This window comes from Panthera pardus, unplaced genomic scaffold, assembly GCF_024362965.1.
Source record: "Panthera pardus isolate Hobbes unplaced genomic scaffold, ASM2436296v1 HiC_scaffold_26, whole genome shotgun sequence".
NCBI classification, from domain to species: Eukaryota; Metazoa; Chordata; class Mammalia; order Carnivora; family Felidae; genus Panthera; species Panthera pardus.
Window position 1 is genome coordinate 32488063 of NW_026526832.1, and position 19095 is coordinate 32507157.

The following is a 19095-nucleotide window of genomic DNA, read 5'->3' on the forward strand; positions in this document are numbered from 1 at the left end:
TGCTCTGTCTCTCTCTCAAAAATAAATAAACGTTAAAAAAAATAAGAAAAAAAAAAAAAAGACCTGCGACCCAGGGTGGTAGAGCCTGTGGGTCCCTAGAGTGGATATGGGAGAGCATCATGGGAAGCACAGAAGAGGGAGGTGCACGTCTCAGTCAGAACAGGGCTGCTCTGTGCGAGAGAGACAGTCCAGGAACGGAAACAAGACGCAGCCATCGGAATCCCCAACCACCCACAAAACCAGTCTACTCCATCCGACTGTGGGTGCCTGAGGCCTACACGACACTCCTTGGGGGAGGCCCCATTCCTGTCCCCAGCCTGCCTGTCGAGAGAGGGTCACGGGGCAGCCTCGGGTAACTCCTCCGCAAGCACCTGTCCACGGTTGGATGGAAAATGTCCGCCCAGGGGGGGCAGCCACAAAAGGGGCCAGGGGTGGGGGCAGAACCCAGGCCCCCTTTCTTGGTCCAGCGCCCCCACCGCGTTCCAGCCTGAGCTCCCAGCAGGGCCTGCTGCCCCGGAAGGGAAGGGGACGGCTTGAGGATGCAGGTGACTGGAGTGACAGGTGACAGGTGCTTCCGGGAGCCAGCAGCCTCGTGCGTGCCACACCTCTCGCTCTATTTCCTAGGAAGCGGACAGCCCCGGGCTCTCTCTGCTTCCAAGGCCTACAGAAACTTCCAGACCAGCCCCAGCCTTCTGCAGCTGAGGACAAGAAGCAGAGCGTCCCGGGTGTCCCAGATGCCATTCGGGGTGGCTGGTTAACGCATTACCCTCCCTGCAGCCAAACCCCCGGCCTCCGGAAGAGACAGCAAATCATGAATTCTAACCCAGGCCACACGCTCAGTGCCCACTTCTACTTGGGGTTACCTGAGACCCCTCTTCTCCCGCTTTGCGGCTTTCACAGAAAATAACTACTTTGAACCAAAGCCCTAGCATCTAGGTGGAGCCCCAAAAGGGCAGGAAGCTACCGCCCCTGGCTTTGCAGGCCAGTGGAGGCCCACAGCACATCCATCACAGCCCCGGGGACACGGTGGTTCAATGACTGCACTGGGCCGGCCACGTCAACAGCCGCCCGCACACAAACCTGAAAGACAACACGAGTTCCCAGCAACCCTGCCCGGCGAGCAGGAAGCCCTCAAAACGCCCTGCGTCCATGTCTCCAGGATCACAGCAATCGCTGCTCATTTTCCACCCACGGCAAAGAAAAAAGCCTTTAATTCTTGGGCAAGTTCTAAAAACTCTTCTGTAAACTCAGTCTCCGTGTTGCGGAAGCCCCTGGGGAGCAGCTGGCCCCATCACTCACTTGGAGAAGTGTCCTCAACCTAAGTGAGCCCCTCGGGGCACAGACCATCCCGCGGCCCCGCCAGCACTCCCAGTCGGGGGCACGGTGCACAAATGGCCGTGCCCTGGCCCGTACCCTTACCCATGACCAAGGCGAATCCGGGGGGCTCTTGTCCTGTGGGGGCTCCCAGGTGGACCCACCACGGTCCTGCTCCTCCATGGCCCAGCCCGCGGGATGCCGGCCACCTCCTCGCCCAGCACCGGAGAGCAGTGTCCCAACGCAGCTGATTTCACCCTCCCTCTCGGGAGCTGGGAGGCAGTGGGGGGTGGGGACATGTAGCCCAGAGCAGGCGGCTTCCCTTTACAGCCAGGAGCCCGGCCAAGTCACAAGGCTCAGGAAAAGAGCAGGGTGTTGAATTGCAAACCCTCTCCCACCTGGGGCCTGGCTAACAAACAGCTGGAGGAGATGTGGCCTGTTCCCTGAAGGATGCAGAGTCCCAGGGCTCGCCAGTTTGTGTGAGCTCCGGGGGAATAGCCTGGGGTCTATTCCCCCGTGGGACCCATGACCCCGGCTGGCGGCCGCCGGCCACGCTGTATCCATTCCCCAGCAGGTGTTGGAGAGACCACCTCACAACCAGCGTGCAGGGCGCGGCAGGGGAGGGGGGGGGATCTTTCTCCCTATTCCTCCAGGCCTCAGCACACTTGGGGGAGTCGGGAAGGCTGGGTTCCGGGGCCCCTCCCCCAGAGGCCACCATTGTCCCCTCTATCACGCGCAGTAGCAGCAGGCATCACGACAGCTGGCTGGTTTCGAACACTCCCCCCGCACCAGGAAGCTAAGCACTCCGGCCGCACTCTGATGTATGTTGTGCACAGCCACCCTATAGGGTCACGGACACAAGACAGGAGCTTCAGGAACGGCCTTGGGTCACAAAGCAGGAAGTGGCAAAAAGCAGGGCCAGGCTGACTGCAAATCCGGTGCTGGAACTGTAGTTCTGATCCCACCAGGAGCCCTGGGTCCCTGGCCATGGGCTGGGCTCACATGAGCCCCGGGTTTAGAGGAAACTGCAGCAGGGAGGGAGGGAGGGCAGGGCTGGGGGCAGAGGGCGCGCCCTGCAGGAGCAGGTGCGGGGGCTCTGACCTGGTCTGACAGGGACCTCGAGATCCCACCCAGAGAGAAGGGGTGGCCCCCTGGGGGCGCAGCAGGGCCAAGGAAGGGCTTTAGAAGAGCCACAAGTCAGGATCCCCAACTCAACTCTTACCACGGAGGACTCCCCCCCCCGCCCTCCATGCCCTGGTCCTCCTCGTGTCCCCGCAACGGGTGACCGGTGACCGTGACGCTAAGGCCAACCACCCCCTGACCTCTTTCAGCTCCATTTCTGCAACTCCTCCCCGGCCAAGGCTTCTCTGGTTTCGCCCTTCGCAGCCTTCTCCTTCCCTCCAGACAGGACCCCGACCGAGAGCCCACCTGGGCTGGTAGGTGGCGAGTGGCCCGGTTTAGAACACAGGACAGGTGTGTCCTAGCTAACTCAAGGGGCGTCACTGCGCCTCTGTTTATGGGCTCCGGGGGCAGTGGCTTCCCCTGGGGAGGGGCAGGGAGGGACTCGGGGCCCCCCCCCTGCGTCCAGATCACCACCATTCTGGCCACACAAGTGCCCCTGGCCCTGCTCGCCCTGGAGAGGCGTGGAGAGGGCCAGGGAGGGACCACTGCGCAGCCCCAGAGCCTAGCCACCCCCCACCTCCCGCCGTCTGAATGCCCTGAATGCCACTAACTATAAGGGGGCGGGGGGGGGGGGGGAATAACGCATTAAGACACTTCCATGAGCTGGGTCACCACCACTCTTACTATTTTTAATTCATCCTGTCAAGATATTTTAAGAACCTCATGACCAACGAGTGATAAGATTGTGAGTAATTATACCTGGTCGTGTTTAGCACTTAGCCGGAAATCTGATAGAGGTCCAGGACGGCACAGGCAGAAGGTGCCGTGAACACGGCAGACCGCTGTCGCTGCATCGATTGGGAGGGCGCAGCCCTGGGGACCCTCCGGGAGGAAGGAGCCAGGCCGGGGTCCTCGGAGCTCCGAGCCCGGGGCCATTTCACGCCCCCGCGGGCAGTGCCCCGTGTTGGCGGCGGGAGGTCCGGCTGACACGTGTCTCCCCACCGAGGGCCAGCACCAGTTTGGCTGGTAGTTCTAGAAGCGCCGAAGTGAGCGCCGACAGAGCTCCCGGAAGCGGAAGCGGAAGCCCAAGCCCGGCGTGATGCTTACACCTCCCCCCCCTCCCCAGTCACACCCACCTGGGCTCTGGGTCTGACCCTCCCCTTAGAAGCGATTCTGCCTCAAGGCGATTCAGACTCGGAGACTTTGTTTCCTTATCTGGGAAACACAGGGATGCAAACAGAGTTTCTCCCTCATGGGGCTGTTGTGGGGACACCCGGGACCTTGCGCGGCTCCACACAAGGCCTGGCGTGTGTTAGACTCTCAAACAGAAGTAGCAATAATTACTCCTTACAGTAACTTTGAGGTCGGCATTAATAGGCCCATTTGACAGATGGAGAAACTGAGCCTGTGCCTATTTGGGGCTTCTGTCAGCTGCAGACTGTCCAACATTTCCTACTCTACAGCTCCTGAGACCCCATCAGGGCCCCCTCAGGGGCCGTGGCCAGGACCAAGCTGAATTTCCCCAGCTGTGAAGAATCCACAGGCTGTCCCCTTTCCCCCAGGCTGCCAGGCACCTGTTAACCCCCCCAAGAACACCGTGGATTCTCCCATTCCCATTTTCCCTTAGCTCATGCTGTCACCTCTTCCCGGAATGCCTTTCCTCTCCTCTGGTCCTTTTCAAATGTGCCCCCTTTCCAGGCCCACCCCAGACCTCCTTCCTCCATGGAACCTTCCCTGACCTGTCCACCCCATAATGATTCTCCCATCCTTTGGCCTTTGGGGGGAAGGAGGAGGTTGAAACGGACATTTGTGAGCCCCTTCCGTGTGCCTACTGTCTCCTTACACATACCATCCCTCATGACCAAGGTTTGCTTTTTCCCAGAAGAGGAAACAGGCTCGGAGAGGCTCACGTGGCCAGGAAGACGTGGGGAGAGTCCTCCTGATCCAACACGTAGAGGGTGCCAGGGAGGTGCCTCACCTGTGAGTCCGTCCCATCACCCCAACGACTGCGGGGACCCCTCTGGACAGGCCTGACTCACCTGTAGCTCCAAAAGTACTTCACCCAGTGGGAAGGACACAGCACGGGGAAAAAAAGTCACATGGCGGGGGGCGGGGGGCGGGGGGGTGTTTCATTAAGAAACTTACTTTCTCTAGAGCGGTTTGGGTTCACCTGCAAAACTGATCTGAAAAGTTCTCAAATACTCTGTTCCCACACAGGCACACCTTCCCCACTGTCGTCGCCCTGGCACCATATTAGTGCATTTGTCACAACGGATGAGCCCACGCCGACCCATCATTATCCCCCAGAGCCCGCGCTTTCCATCAAGGCGCCCTACGGTGTGGCGCGGTCTACGGTTTCGACAAATGGAGACGGCTCTGGATCTACCTTTTCGGCATCCCTCGGAGCGTGTCACTGCCCTAAAAATCCTCTGTGCCCCACCGATTCATCCCTCCTGCCCTCCCTGTCTCCTCCTGGCCCCATAGCTCCTTTCCTTTCAGTGCTGGCTGACCGTCCACAGTCTGGCTGGGCCACGGGTTCATCCATTCACCTGGGCGAAGAAGATCCGCGGCGCTTCTGGGTTTTGGCAATTGTGAACAAAGCCGCTACAAGCTGTGTCTGTACGCACACAAGGTTTCTGCGCGGGCCTAAGCTTCCAACTCCTCTGGGGGAAGACCAGGGAGCACGATTTCTGGATGGCACGGGAAGGGTATGGTCAGTTTCGCAAGGAACCGCCGAACTGTCTTCCAAAGTGGCGGCAGCATTCCGCACGCCCACCAGCCGTGAGCCAGAGCTCCTGCCACTCCGCGTCCCCGCCAGCGTCGGGCGTTGTCGGCGCTCTGGATTCGCGTCCTTCCGATAGGTGTGGAGCGATCCCTCGTGGTTGTTTCCATTGGCATCTCCCCGGTGACGTACGACGTGGAGCATCTTTCCATGTGCTTATCTGTCACGTCTGCGAAGGTCGTTGGCCCATTTTTTTTAATGTCTATTTCTTTTGAGAGACAGAGGGAAACAGCGTGTGCGAGTAGGGGAGGAGCAGAGAGAGAGGGAGACAGAGAACCTCAAGCAGGCAGCGCAGAGCCGGGCGCGGGGCTCAATCCCACAAATGGTGAGATCATGACCTGAGACGAAACCGAGAGTCTGAGGCTCAACCGACTGAGCCACCCAGGCACCCTGGCCCCCCCCCTTTTTTTTTAATATTTATTTAGTTTTGAGACACACACACACACACACACACACACACACACACACACAGAGTGCAGCAGGGGTGGGGCAGAGAGAGAGGGAGACACAGATTCTGAAGCAGGCTCCAGGCCCTGAGCTGTCAGCATAGAGCCCAACAAGGGGCTCGAACTCATGGACCTCAAGATCATGACCTGAGCCACACTCAGACGCTTAACCGACTGAGCCACCTAGGCGCCCCAGCCGGCCCATTTTTTAATCAAGTTGTCGCTTTTGTTATAGTTGAGTTTAAAGAGTTCTCTGTGTATTTTGGGTAACAGCCCTTTATCACGTACATACACTAGATCCATCAAGGTCCCAGTAGAAAACAGACTGGACGCTCGAGCTGGGACCTTAAAGAGGCCTATTAAAGAGACTGTGAACAGGATACGGGCAGAGTTGCAGAAGACCCACAGGGGGTGGTGATGAGACCAGCACCAGCCAGAGGAGGGCCAAGGCCAGCCTGGGCTGGGGGAAAGGAGAGGGGACAGTGGCCTGAACCCAGCTGTAGGCGGCAGGGCATCAGCCCCCACAGGTGTCCACATCCTAATCCCCGGAACCTGTAACTATATTACATCCTGGAGGTCACATTACACCTTCTGCCACATCACACGCCAAGGGGAAATGAGGGCTGCGGTGGAGTCAGGGTTGCTGGTTGGCTGGGCTTAAAATGGGGAGGCTGTTCTGGATTATCTCCAAACAACCACCTGAATAGTTGTCCCAGGCCCCTCTTCTCCTGCTTTGCCACTGCGGAGCTTGGAGCATGCCTGACGCCCCTGCCTGTCCCCGCAGTCTCTGTCCTTGCTGTGTGCATCCAGGTGGGCCCGATATAATCACAGGGTCTTTAAAAGAAGCAGCGGGGGCAGAAGATAGGCAGAAAGGACAACATGGGAGAGAGGTGGCACGACTTTGCTGACTTTGAAAAGGAGACCACAACTGAATGATGCTGACAGCCTGCAGAACCTGGAAGGCAAGGACACGGGGTCCCCACTAGGGCTTCCAGAAGGCACGTACCCTGCCAGCACCTTGATGTTAGCCCCGCCACACCTGTACCGGACTTCGGCTCTCGTGCAGCGGAAGGTAATGAATCCGCATCGCCTGAAGCCGCTACGTTGCCTGTCATTTGTTACAGCAGACGTGGAAGACGAGTGCACTAGGTAGCTGGAAGAGGTCCCCCTTCAGGACCTTTGGTTGAGGGTGCCAAGGGTGTCAGCCAGTGCGTGGCAATCCAGCAGGGAGGAAGGGAGAGGAACAAATACCTTCAACTCTCTCCTCCCACTTTCTCATTGTCCACCACTGGCTGGACCCAAGTGGAGGCTGGAGAGCTCAGAGCAGAGAAGAATGAATAACAGATATAGAAAGGCGGATCTGAGAGGAAGATCTGGGGTGTGTGTGTGTGTGTGTGCATATACGTGCGTGCACACACACCTGCCTACCTGTCCCTCTGTCCCTGTCTCTCTCTGTCACACACACACACATCCTACCATGACTCAATCCTGACTCAAAGGCATTAACTCTTTTTTTTCAAGGTTCGAGTAGCCAATCATCTCTCCAGGTCACTGGTTGGCGTTGGGATCAAAAGCTGCTTAAAGATTGGAAGCTGTGTTAGCACAACAAAGTACCAAAACCGGGGGGGGGGGAGGGGGGCTTAAGCAATAGAAATTCAGTGTCTCACAGTTCTGGAGGCTGGAAGTCCAAGATCAAGGTGCCAGCCGGTCTCGCCCCTGCTGCGAACTCTCTTCCTGGCTGGCAGACAGTTTCCTTCTCACCATGTCCTCAGATGGCAGAGAGAGGAGCTCTCTGGTCCCTCCCCGTAGAAGGACGCTAGTCCTGTGGGATCAGGGCTCCACCCTTCTGACCTCATTCAACCCTAATTACTTCCTTACTCCTAATATAGCCGCATGAGGGCTTAGGGCTGCAGCATATGAATTGGCCGAAGGGGCGCCGTGCACAAAGCAGTCCATAGCAGAAGCCCTTTTGAGGGTGTCTTGTATGTAACAGGCAAGAAGGTCAGGAACCTGGGCGCCCAAAGCAAGCAAAGGGCCAGGAAGCCTTGTTACTACTTTACATGATTGAACAGACGGCCCCAAACCGTATCTCTCCATCTCGGCATCCTGGGCTCAGAACTGCCGCTTTTCCGCAACGTCCACAACTTCCATTCCACACGCCTGGAGGCACCCTCTAACACTGAGTGGTTCTGAGTTATTTGCTGCATGATTCGCGGTGGAGTGATTGAGCCTGGTCTGTGGTTAAACACGAGAGCCAAGATTTTGATTCCAACGTAGACGGTGGAGCGAATCAGGGATCAGTCTTCCAACAGACTGAAACCAGTCCTAACGCAAGGGGCGTTTTGTTTTTATTCAGAGGCAAAAATCAGGATCATGTGGGTATGAAGGAAGCAAGTTCTAGGCCCAGAGCATCCATACATAGATATACTCTCTGAAAAGAGTTTCAAGTTAGGGGAATCAACGAATGAGATTTACAAGCAGAGACCCCAGTGAAGACAGAAATTGTGAGCCCTCTGTACTGGCCACAGGGGGAACCCACGGGGTGGGTCACCGGGGCTGATTCTTCCTCACTTCCATATTAAATGCATTTTGCAGTCCACCTCTGACCTGGCGGGAGAGTCTCATCCCTAGAAGACACCGAGGGAAGTCTCCTGTTTCTACATGACAGAGGATGCTTACCTAGGACTGTCCTACAAAGGCAACAATACCTCCTTCACATCTTTGACACCCCTTCCTGGGAAACGGACTCACTCCCACCAGCGCACAAGCGAAAAACCAGAAGCTGCCTCTTTTGTCTTTGAGCTTTCCTACCACGTAAGAGTTAAAGGTTTAACGCTCACAAGTGAAAGCGTGCGGACTCCAGTCCTGAAGACTCCTAGCTGCTCGGTGCTCTCACACAAAGGAGCACGAGACTGATGGCTTGCCTGAGACATACAGCTAGTGAATGGCAGAGCTGAGACTCGTATCAATGACTCCTGATCCCAAACGCCTTGTCCTCTCCACTATTCCAGCCCAGACCTTGGGAGCCTGAGTACTTGGGAGAATTCCTCCAAAGGGGAGCAGGAACTGGCCTTTTCCAGATCCTACGGGCCTTATTGAACTACACAAAACCCAGGAAAGAATTAAAAATTAATACAGATTTTTTGCTCAAAGAAAAGCTGTCTAAAACTCGTATGTATGGAATCCTTGCTGTAGACTGAATTGCATCCCCCCCCCCAATCCATTTGTTGAAGCTTTAGCCCACAATGTGACCACATGATTATGTAACTGGAAAGATAAAACTGTCACTGAGCCATAACAATTTTAGCAAAGACAGAAACATCAGGAGACCTGGGTTTGGCTCCAGCAAGCATCAGGGGTTCTAAGTGCGAGCTAAGTAAGGGCCTTTTCAAGTTCTGGCACTTATGAGGGTTAAGGAGAGAGACTCATGAAAGGTTTGCAAACACGGCAACACACTTCTTTTCACTTCCTCCCCACTCTACGGGAATGACATCCTAAAGGGCTGGGAAAGCCTGATACCCCAAGGACGCATCTAACAGTGACAAAGGGATTGCTGGAGGATATTAGTGCGCCGTTCAGACGGCCCTTTAGCCAGAAGAGTAACAGCTGTAAAAGTTCTGGCAAGTCCTTGGACACCCGTCTCCCGAGCTGCACACACAGCAGCACAGCAAGCGGGCCTAGGTGCATGGTATCGCAGGATGCCTATTTACTGCTATGGGTTCGGAGCCCTCGCACAGACCGGCTCGTCTCATCCTCACAGAGATTCTGCAATGTAGATAATATATTTTAAATGCAGAAATGGGTTGAGAAGGGTTAAAAAAAAAAAAAAAAAAACGTGCCCCAAGTCACCCATCCGGTAAGTGGGGCCCAACCCCTCCGTATCACCTTCCACCCAGCACAGTGCTCCCTGGGTTGAACTGAGCGGAGAAATGTAAACGCACCGAACGGGGTCACGCTCGCTGTCCAGTCCGGTCCGGTCCGGTCCGGTCCGGTGTTGGCCCAGGGACGCCCTTGGCGGGGGGCGGGTCCTCCCATTCCGGAGGTTCAGGGAGAACAGGAGGCGTTCGCTCTCCTCCCTGGGCAGCTGGCCGGGTCTCGGCGCAGGGAGAGGGAGGGAGCGCTGGCCACGGGGGAGGAATGGAGAGCAGCAGCCCGAGTCCCAGCCCTGGCCCTGCGCTGGGCCTGGACGCCCGGCTGGGTGTGGACACGCGCCTCTGGGCCAAGGTGCTGTTCGCCGCTCTCTGCTCGCTCATCTTGGCGCTGGGCGCTGGCGGGCAGTGCGCTGTCCGTGCGCGTGGTGCTGAAGGGGCGCCCCGGGCCCCCGGGGCGCCTGCGCTACCACGTATTCAGCCTGGCGCTCTCGGCGCTGCCGCTGTGGCCGGTCGGTGTGCCCGCGGAGCTCTTCAACTTCGTGTGGTTCCACTACCCCTGGGTGTTCGGCGACCCGGGCTGCCGCGCTTACTACTTCGTGCGCGAGCCGTGCGCCTACGCCACGGTGCCCAGCGTAGGTGGCCCGAGCGCCGAGCGCTGCCTGGCCGTGCGCCAGCCCCCGCGCGCCCGCCGGCTGCTGTCGCCGCGCCTCACCCGCCGCCTGCTGTCGCTCCTCTGGGCCGCCTCGCCCTGCCCATGGCAGTCATCACGGGGCAGAAGCACGAGCTGGAGAAGGCTGGCGGGGAGCCGGAGCCCGCTTCGCGCGTGTGCACGGTGCTGGTGAGCCGCGCCACGCTCCAGGTCTGCATTCAGGTAAGGGGGAGGCAGGCTCGGGGGCCTGTGTTTTCACTTCTGATACTCGCGATCTCCGCAGAAATTTGGGTCGCATTTCCCATTTTACAGAGGACTTGGGGAGAGGCTTGGCAGAGATGAAGCATTAAGAGAAGCCCAGATTAGAATTCAAAACTTAATTCTGAAAGTCTACACTCTTCCCAGTGTTACAAAAGTGGGGACCAAGCATTACCGGGTACGAGAATTACAGGGTAGGGAGGGGGAGGAGTCTCAAAATATAGATTTCATAACCCAGCCTTTTTTTTTATCATCAAAACTAGCCATTTTCAGTCCCATTACAGAATATCCAACTTAATGGGAGTTTGTGGAGATATAAAAGAGAGGCCTGAATATTCAATATTAATGAAGGATTTCAGAAGAAATACATAGATTACTTGCAGCCTTACGAAGAATTTGGAAAAATATAAAGTTAAACCTGATTAGAAAACATTCCGCTCGCTTCAGAAGACGCTTACTGTGGTCACCACGGAGAATTACTCAGAGCTGACAGGGTAGGATCCCTCGTTTTTAAAAATCCGCTTTCTATATCAGACATTTCTGCAGGTTTTCCAATCTGGACCTGATGCTAAAGGAGACAAAACCAAAAACACACCGGCAAGCAGAACAGGAATGATACTAATGGGAGTGATCACGCAGGGGCTCCAGACAGCAGTCAGGAGGAGGGACCCCACTGACAACAGTGGGAGCTGCTCCTTCTGCCACATCAGGTGGACCACTGGTGACCCGAGACCGCATCAGTCCAGCCCACACACCGCCTGCCGCCATGCTGGCGCAAGCACATCACAGCCACGGAGCAGCATGTGTAGGGCACCCGTCTACCTCTCGGCAACCTCCACACAGGCTCTGAGCTCCAGCGGAATGATCTGGCTGAATAGTCAGAGCACTGCAGCCCCTCCCTTAGACCTGACTCTCTAGCTCCCTGCTGCACCCTGTTGTGGCCGTGGCAATGAACAAGCAACTACATGCTCAAAAGGCCTGGTAGCCAAGTTCCGCCAGTTTTCACAGACTAAGGCAGTAGCTTCCAGGCTGTACCTATCTTGGAACTGGGCTCGGGGAGGGGGAAGCGCCAAGCATGGTCTGTGTTGTGAATATGTCGCTTGCATAGCTTACTTTATGTGCTGCAGACCGACCAAGGCAGTAGAAACTGAAATCCGCCAGAGGCAAGCTTTTGACGTTCTACTGGTGAATTCCTTCAGCCTAACAGCATTATTCAACAAATGGTATATTTAAGAAACGTTTAACTTGAGACACACAGTCTATGGTAACACAACAAAATAACCGAGCTCAAATTAGGATTTTTTTGGTCCACCTTCCTTTTTAGTGTCTTGTCATTCATCGTCCATGTTCATCAGCGGGTTGTTTTTCTGTTTTGTTTTGTTTTTGACGAAGAAAATGTCTCATCGTTATTGAAAGTACAAAAAACTGTACAGTTTTTCCAGAAATATTTCAAAACTCCCCAAGATTAATAACTAATGCATGAATATATTTTTACCTTCCACTTCTGTCTTGTCTAGGATTAAAGTGACAATTTGATAGTAAGTATGATGCTGTTGATAAAATGCTGCTTGGTTCTGCAACAAACTCAAAACTATGTCCCACGCAGTGTTTTATTTTCCTCTTGGTGCTGATTTGTGAGCATCCATCAAGAAAAAAGCATGAATGATGGACTCCTTAAAGGGGTACAGCACCCAACCCAGATATTTTGTACTGATTTTAAAGCACTATTAAAATGCTCAGGTTTTTAAAAATGCTGACACAGAACCAATGAGGAAAAGCTCTATAATACATGTACTTTGTAGATTTTTTTTTAAGTTTATTTTGAGAGAGAGAGAGAGAACCAGCAAGGAAGGGACAGAGAGAGGGGGGGACAGAGGACCTGAATCAGGCTCTGTGCTGACAGCACAGACTCCGATGTGGGGCTCCAACTCAACAAACCGTGAGATCATGACCTGAGCCAAAGTCGGACGCGTAACCGACTGAGCCACCCAGGCGCGCTATAATACAAATATTTTGGACTTTAAAACATTAAAACATTTAAAAAGCAGGGTATCATACAATAAACTTGTTGTTCATAAATCAAAAATTACCAAATAAAAAAACAAGGCTTGTTGTGTAAAACAGCTGTCCCCTTACCACCCCTGCACACTTCGGTCTATATTCTTTTGTCGAGGGGCAGCTGCCGGGCACCCTCACCTCTTGCTGCCCCTTCCTACACATTTCTAAAGAACGCGCCTGCTTGATTTCACAGTTTGCACATTTTATCCAGTGTCTTCTAGCGGGAGAAAGAAAGACAGCGTCCCGCCCTCTGACTTTCCCATCCCTACTCTCCACGCCGTGCACCCGCACGCACCCCCTACCCCTCCTCCGGTGTTAATTCCGTCAGGGTATAAAGTCAGTCTTGTGCTCTGTACTTACACCCTGTGACTATGTTAAAACATTCTTCACAGATGAACCATGTCGCACATTTGTATTGCGTTGCCTTTCCAATATTACCTCTGCTCCCTTGCTGTTAATAATGGTCTGTTTTCAGGGGTGCTTGGGTGACTCGGTCGGTTGAGCAACCGACACAATTCCGGCTCAGGGTACGGTCGCGGGGTTGTGAGATCGAGGCCTGCATCGGGCTCTGTGCTGAGTGTAGAGCCTGCTTGGAATTCCCTCTCCTTCTCCCTCTGCCCCTCCCCTGCTCACTGTCTCTCTCTCTCTCCTAAATAAATAAATAAATTAATTAATTAATTAAATAGCATTTAATAATGTTTTTTAATTTGCTTGGTTCCTGTGCATCTCTCATGCATTTTTAACTTCTCTACCAGAAGTATAAATACTATTTCAGTGTATTCAGAGCCATCCAGTCAACCACGAGTTCATCTTTCAGTCGCCCCCCCTTCCACCCCAGCGTCACCGGATGCACAGCCAACACCTTACGTCACTCTGCTCTCCCAGCAGACACCCTCTTTCTGGACCCGGGTCTCCCCCTTTATTGGCGTACAACCTTATTTTGGCGGAACATACGCTCTCGTAACCTCCTGTCACCTGAGAGAAGGCCCACAGAAGAAGGTGAAAAATTGAGAATTTCCACGTCTGGAAACATTCTGGATTATCCTCACATTTGCCGTAAGATGGCCGGGCACGGAATTCTAGACAGAAGCCGCTTTTCCTCTCAAATTGTAAAGCATCGCTCCTCTATATTCTAGCTCCCACTGTTGCCTTAAAGAAATCTAATGCCATTCTGGTGCCCATCCTTTTCATGTGCCTTGTTTTATCCCTTTGGTGGCTTTCAAAGTCTTTATCCACAGAGTGTTAGAAGTCCTAAGAACGTGCCTTGATGGGGGCTTATTTTTATCCATTTTTTCCGGGCCCCCAGGCAGCCTTTCAGTCTGGAAGCTTCTATACCTCACTTTTGGAAAAAACTTTCTTCAAAGTGGCTTATTTTATTATTTTTTTAATTTTTTTTTAATTTTTTTTTTTTTAACATTTATTTATTTTTGAGACAGAGAGAGACAGCATGAACGGGGGAGGGTCAGAGAGAGGGAGACACAGAATCTGAAACAGGCTCCAGGCTCTGAGCTGTCAGCACAGAGCCCGATGCGGGGCTCAAACCCACAGACCGTGAGATCATGACCTGAGCCGAAGTCGGCCGCTTAACCGACTGAGCCACCCAGGTGCCCCCAAAGTGGCTTATTTTAAAAAATGATTTCCTCCCTTCTGTTTTCTTTCTAGCACCACCATTACTTAGATAAGTGTCCTAAGCTAATCCCAAATGTTGTCTCTCCCTTTATTGCTGTCTCATCTGAGAATTTTCTCAACTTCATTTGATAACCCTGCTGTCACCCCCCCCACCCCCTCCTGCTGCTGCAGATTCCTGGGCCTTGGGCACAGCCTGAGGACCACAGCATCACAGAGCCTTGGGGCCGTCATAAGCCTTGGAATTACCTTTGCAGGTGAACGTGCTGGTGTCTTTCGTGCTCCCCTTGGCGTTAACTGCCTTCCTGAATGGGGTCAGTGTGAGCCACTTGGTGGCCCTCAGCCCCCAGGTGCCGTCCCTTTCTGCCCCCGGCAGCCCCCAACCACGTGGAGCTAATGAGCAAGGAGAGGAGAAAGCTCCCCCTGGAGGGCCACACCAGCCTGGTGAGACACAAGGACTCCAGCCGGCTCCGCGGCCTCTAGCATAGCGTCCAGGGTCTCAGTTAAGTACTTGGTGACACTGCTACGAGAGGAAGGGATGGGGCTCCAGGCTGCCTCCGCTGATCCCTGGCCAAGTGACCTTGAGCAAGTTACCACCTCTCTCTCCAGCCCGAGGGGAGGTGGGTGGGGGATGGGCTAAGTGAGTGATGGGCATTAAGGAGGGCACTTGTTGGGATGAGCGCTGGGTGTTATATCTAAGTCACGAATCACTAAATTCTACCGAAACCCTTATTACACTGGATGTTAACTTGGATTTAAGTTGTTTTTAAAAGTGAGCAAAAAAACCAAAACCAAACAAACAAAAAAAAACAGTATGGGGAGCTATAAAACACAGGCTGCTTGGACCCAACCCGGAGATTCTGATTCGGTTGCTCGGGGTAGGCCCGAGACTCTGTATTTCTACCAGGCTCCCGGTTGACGTCGCTATCCTGGTCCAGAGGCCACACCGGACAACAGAATGGATTTGCCAGTCACGGCAGGTGTGGAGGAGGGGAGGGAAGGGGTAGACGGTTAGCGACAGAGGGACCAAGTGGGAGACTGCCATCATAGTCAGGGGGAGGGGAGCTAGGAGCCCCTGGAGTGGGGTAGTAGAGGTGAGAACAGAGGAATCAAGACATCCTAAAGAAGAGCTTTTTAATAGATTGGCCCTAGGGGGTAATGGAAAAATGAACAGACTCTCTGGCTTACGGCTGGAGTGCTAGATGGCTGGTGGGGCCATCAGTCAATCAGAAAAAGGAACAGAAGAGGCTTGATGAGGCAGAGTTATCTATGCAGTTAGACGATCAGGTGGGAATAGCTATCCCGGAGTTAAAAGCATATTCCAGTGGCCAGGAGGGGGTTATAGAGGTTGTGGAAGTTTCTAGAAGCTTGTCAGTGTGCAGGTGGGAGTTAAAGTGGATATTCACCCAGACATGGGGGTAACCTCAGATTTGGCTACAGATCGAGAGAGGAGGGTGTCAGATAGCCTCACAGCTCCCTTCCGACCCTTGGACTCCAGGAACGAGTTCTAGGGAAATGCTCTTGTAAGCTTGGCGTCCTCCTCCCTAGAGACGGCAGAACTGAGTACGTTTGCTCTGTCGCTCTGTCCCTCCCCGCTGTTGTGCAGGAGCCATTGTGGCCGTGTATGTCACCTGCTGGATGCCGTCCCACACCCGCAGGCTCATGTACCGCTACGTCTCCAACGATGGGTGGACTGGGTTGGTGCAGCGGAGGGGCCCCAGCACGTAGGGAAGGGGCCACTGGGCTGCGCCTGGGACTTTCTATGCTCTCTGCAGGGATTCCCAGTCGCTGGGCCCTCTGGAACTCTGGCCTCCACTCAAGCTGGTCCTGTCCAGTCTGTGCCCTCAAATTCTCTGAGCTGGGGGTAGGGAACAAGGCGTTATCTACCAATTTCAAGGCCACGCGAGTGAGAGATCTTAGTGGTGATCAGGGCTACGGGCATCCTGACCACAGGATAGAGCCGCCCACAGGCTGGGGCAGGGGGACGGCTGTGCTATGGCAAGGAGAAGGGCAGAAGCCTCAGAGCCGTGAGTCGAGGCGCTAACAAGGGCCCCCTGGACAGAGACCAGACCACGTACGCCCTTTGTGACACAACTGGAAAAGAGGAGAGAACGCACTGTCTTCCTTGGCGAATTCACCGTGTGCCTGATCGCAAGAGGAAGGCAAACATCCAAGAGAAGAGAGGCCCGTGCAGCCTCCAAGGAAACAGCTGTGTCGACAGGTGCCTCTTCTCGAGATCTCCTTGCGCCCCTCGCACACACGCGCACGTGCAAAGCCCTTCCCGCTTCAGAGACTCTCCGTGACAAGGTGCATGGCTTCACTGCTCAGTGAAGCCACGTCTCGTGGACCACACCCAGCTTCGTGAGGCTCCCGGCGTCTCAGTGGGCAAGACAGTGGTCCCCGTCCGCCAGCAGGGGCCTGGGAACAGCGCACGGGGAGCAGGGACTCAGAGGCTGGGTGGAGCGCATCCGCCAGGGGCAGCTGGCGTGGATGGGACAGTTGCTGAGGTCACACGGGGCTTCCCAAGAGCAGAAACCGGGCCCTCCTCACCTGGCCCTTTGGAGGAGAGGTGCGGTCTCCAGGAGAAAGGGGTAGAGGCCGTGAGGAGGCGCAGGCCTTCTGACACACCTTCTGGGGTTCTCTGCCAGCACACTCTACGCCTACCTGGTGACAGACACCCTCTTCTACGTCAGTTCAGCGGTGACCCCTGTCCTGAACAACGCTGTGTCGTCCTCCTTCAGAAAACTCTTCCTGGAAGCCCTGGGCTCCCTGTGTCGAGAAGGCCACCCCCGTGGAACCCTGCCCCCCGAGGGAGCCCCGGAGCCCCACGGCTGCAGGTTCTAGGGATCCCTCAGACGCCCCGCGCTGGATGCAAGAGAAGAATGAGCAAAGCGGACCGTGACTGACTGCGCAGTCTCCTGGCACTCAGACAAGCAATTCGCTCACAGATAGTTCAAGCTCTGCCGTCAGGTGCAGACTCACCTGGACCCCCAGCCCCCACCCCCCCACTTCCCAGCTGTGTAACCGCGGGCGAGTTGCTCACGCCCTGAGCCTCGGTCTTCCCCTCTGCGCGATGGAGATGAACAGGACCCAGCTCTTGGAGGCGTTCGGAGACCGAAGCGTTCAGCACGGTGCCTAGCGCGTGACGAAAAACCAATTTTCGCTGGCATCGTTGTTGTTGCCGTTACCATTGCTGTTTCTCTCTCTCCTGTGGCTTACGCTCTTCGGCCGTGGGCTCAGCTGCCCCAAGAATTTCCACAAATGACAGTGCTCCGGGAGTTACTGCGCTGTCACGAGACTGCAGTCGCACTGTCCAGTCTTGCCCGGCAAGGGAGCAGCTGTTTGCACCAGGAGTAGGGCTCCGGGAGCTGCGGGAGGCAGGGGGGCACCAGCTCCCCTCTCCTGGCCTCTGGCCTGTGTGGCTGCCTCCAGGCGGCCCGTGGGAGGACAGATGTGCGACCGGCCTGGAAGCGGCAGGGTCCTGAAGTGCCGTTTCTGGGGGCATCCTGGTGGCCCCGTCGGCTAAGCGTCCGACTTCGGCTCAGGTCACGATCTCACGGCTCATGAGTCCGAGCCCCGCGTCTGGCTCTGCGCTGACAGCTCGAAGCCTGGAGCCTGCTTCCGACCCCGTGTCTTCCTCTCCCTCCCCCTCTCTGCCCCTCCCCTGCTAGCACGCACACACACTCTCTCTCAAAAACGAAGTTAAAAAAAAAAAAAACCCCAAAAAACGAAATGCAATTTCCGGAATACTGGAAATACTCTCATTCCCACTGTCATCTCACACACGGGGAAACAGAAACAGAGAGAAGAAAGGTACCGCGGCCGCTACCTGGTAACCGGGAACGGAACCCCAGGCTTGGGACCGGGCAGCCGACGCTCATCAGAGTCCCATGCTGCTTCCGGAGAAGTCTGATGGCCAAAGAGGAACAGAAAGAAACTAAAGGCTCAACATTAAAGAACTGAGTGAATCGTGATCATCCACTCAGTCCACCCAAATCCTATTTGTCAGGCCACCCTTGAACAGGAAGTATAAATCTTATTTAGCAGCATAAACATACCGTGGTTATACTATTCAAGAGAGAACGCAATGCAAAATTGCACTCTGATGCTATGTAGAAATCACTCGGGTGCATAGAAAGGGTCTAGAATGAAGCACTTCGTGAAAACGGCGGGTTGGCCAAGGAGGCACGCGTGACCCAAGCCCGGGGGCGGTTTCTGTTACCTTCACGCCAGCGTCTGAGCATAAAGATGCCTGGCGTGCAGTAGACACACGTTCGGCAAAAAGGATGGTGAAACTGGTTTGTTGTTTTCTCATTTGGTGGCATCGTATTGTTTGCATGATATCTAAATAATAAATTTCAAATAGAAGTTAAAGTCCCCTAGTGTCGTCCCCTGGGCGGCACTGGCGTTGGCTGCAGGGCCTGGAGGATGGGGGTGGAGCCTACTTCCGTCACTTATTAGCCGTGGGACTCAAGCAAGTTCCTTCACCTGCTCAGGCCGCACGTCACATCTGTGAAATAGACATCGTAACAACTCTCCCCTGGGTTTTAAGAATTAAATGGCATCGAAAATAGGGGGGGGGGAAGTTTGAAAGCATGGTATCTCCCACCCAAGAGTCTCAGTTGGTAGTGGCTGTCATCGACAGGAAGGAAGCTTTTGGTTCCCAAATGCAAATTACCTTCTAATTCTGTATTTGAACAACTTAAGCTCTATTTGTGTAGTTGGCTGCACTGTTGGCTTGCCTAACATCGGAGACCCCAAAAGTGGTTCATCAGCCTTAGTCCTGCGGCCATGACTCCATCAGGGCCAGAATTTTAGGAAGCTTCCACCAAATCCTGAAAGATGACGTACACATTGCCCACCTGTACGAGTTTCCTGGGACTGCCGTAACAAAGCACCACAAAGTGTGTGGCTTAAAACAACAGAAATCTATTCTCTCGCAGTTCTTGAAGCTACGAATTCAAGATC

General features: G+C 54.7%; 2 protein-coding genes across 3 annotated transcripts in view; one reads left to right on the plus strand and one right to left on the minus strand.

Moving 5' to 3' along the window:
* The window catches only part of LPIN1 (lipin 1), a 129292-nt gene extending 127743 nt beyond the window's left edge, over nucleotides 1-1549 (minus strand). The window contains exon 1 of one of the 2 annotated variants that reach the window (XM_019451692.2): nucleotides 1420-1549. In XM_019451692.2, coding sequence (XP_019307237.2) covers nucleotides 1420-1497 — 78 coding nt within the window. In that variant the 5' untranslated portion in view covers nucleotides 1498-1549. The remainder of the gene's footprint in view (nucleotides 1-1419) is intronic. The other variant, XM_019451709.2, reaches the window with a different exon arrangement.
* Nucleotides 1550-9673: 8124 nt separating this feature from the next.
* On the plus strand, nucleotides 9674-17029 carry NTSR2 (neurotensin receptor 2). Its single transcript, XM_053890887.1, is given in 8 exon segments — nucleotides 9674-9933; nucleotides 9935-10274; nucleotides 10277-10407; nucleotides 14385-14503; nucleotides 14505-14629; nucleotides 15734-15824; nucleotides 16776-16935; nucleotides 16937-17029. Coding segments are annotated over 8 exon segments (1191 nt in total). The 5' UTR covers nucleotides 9674-9801.
* Nucleotides 17030-19095: the final 2066 nt, after the last annotated feature.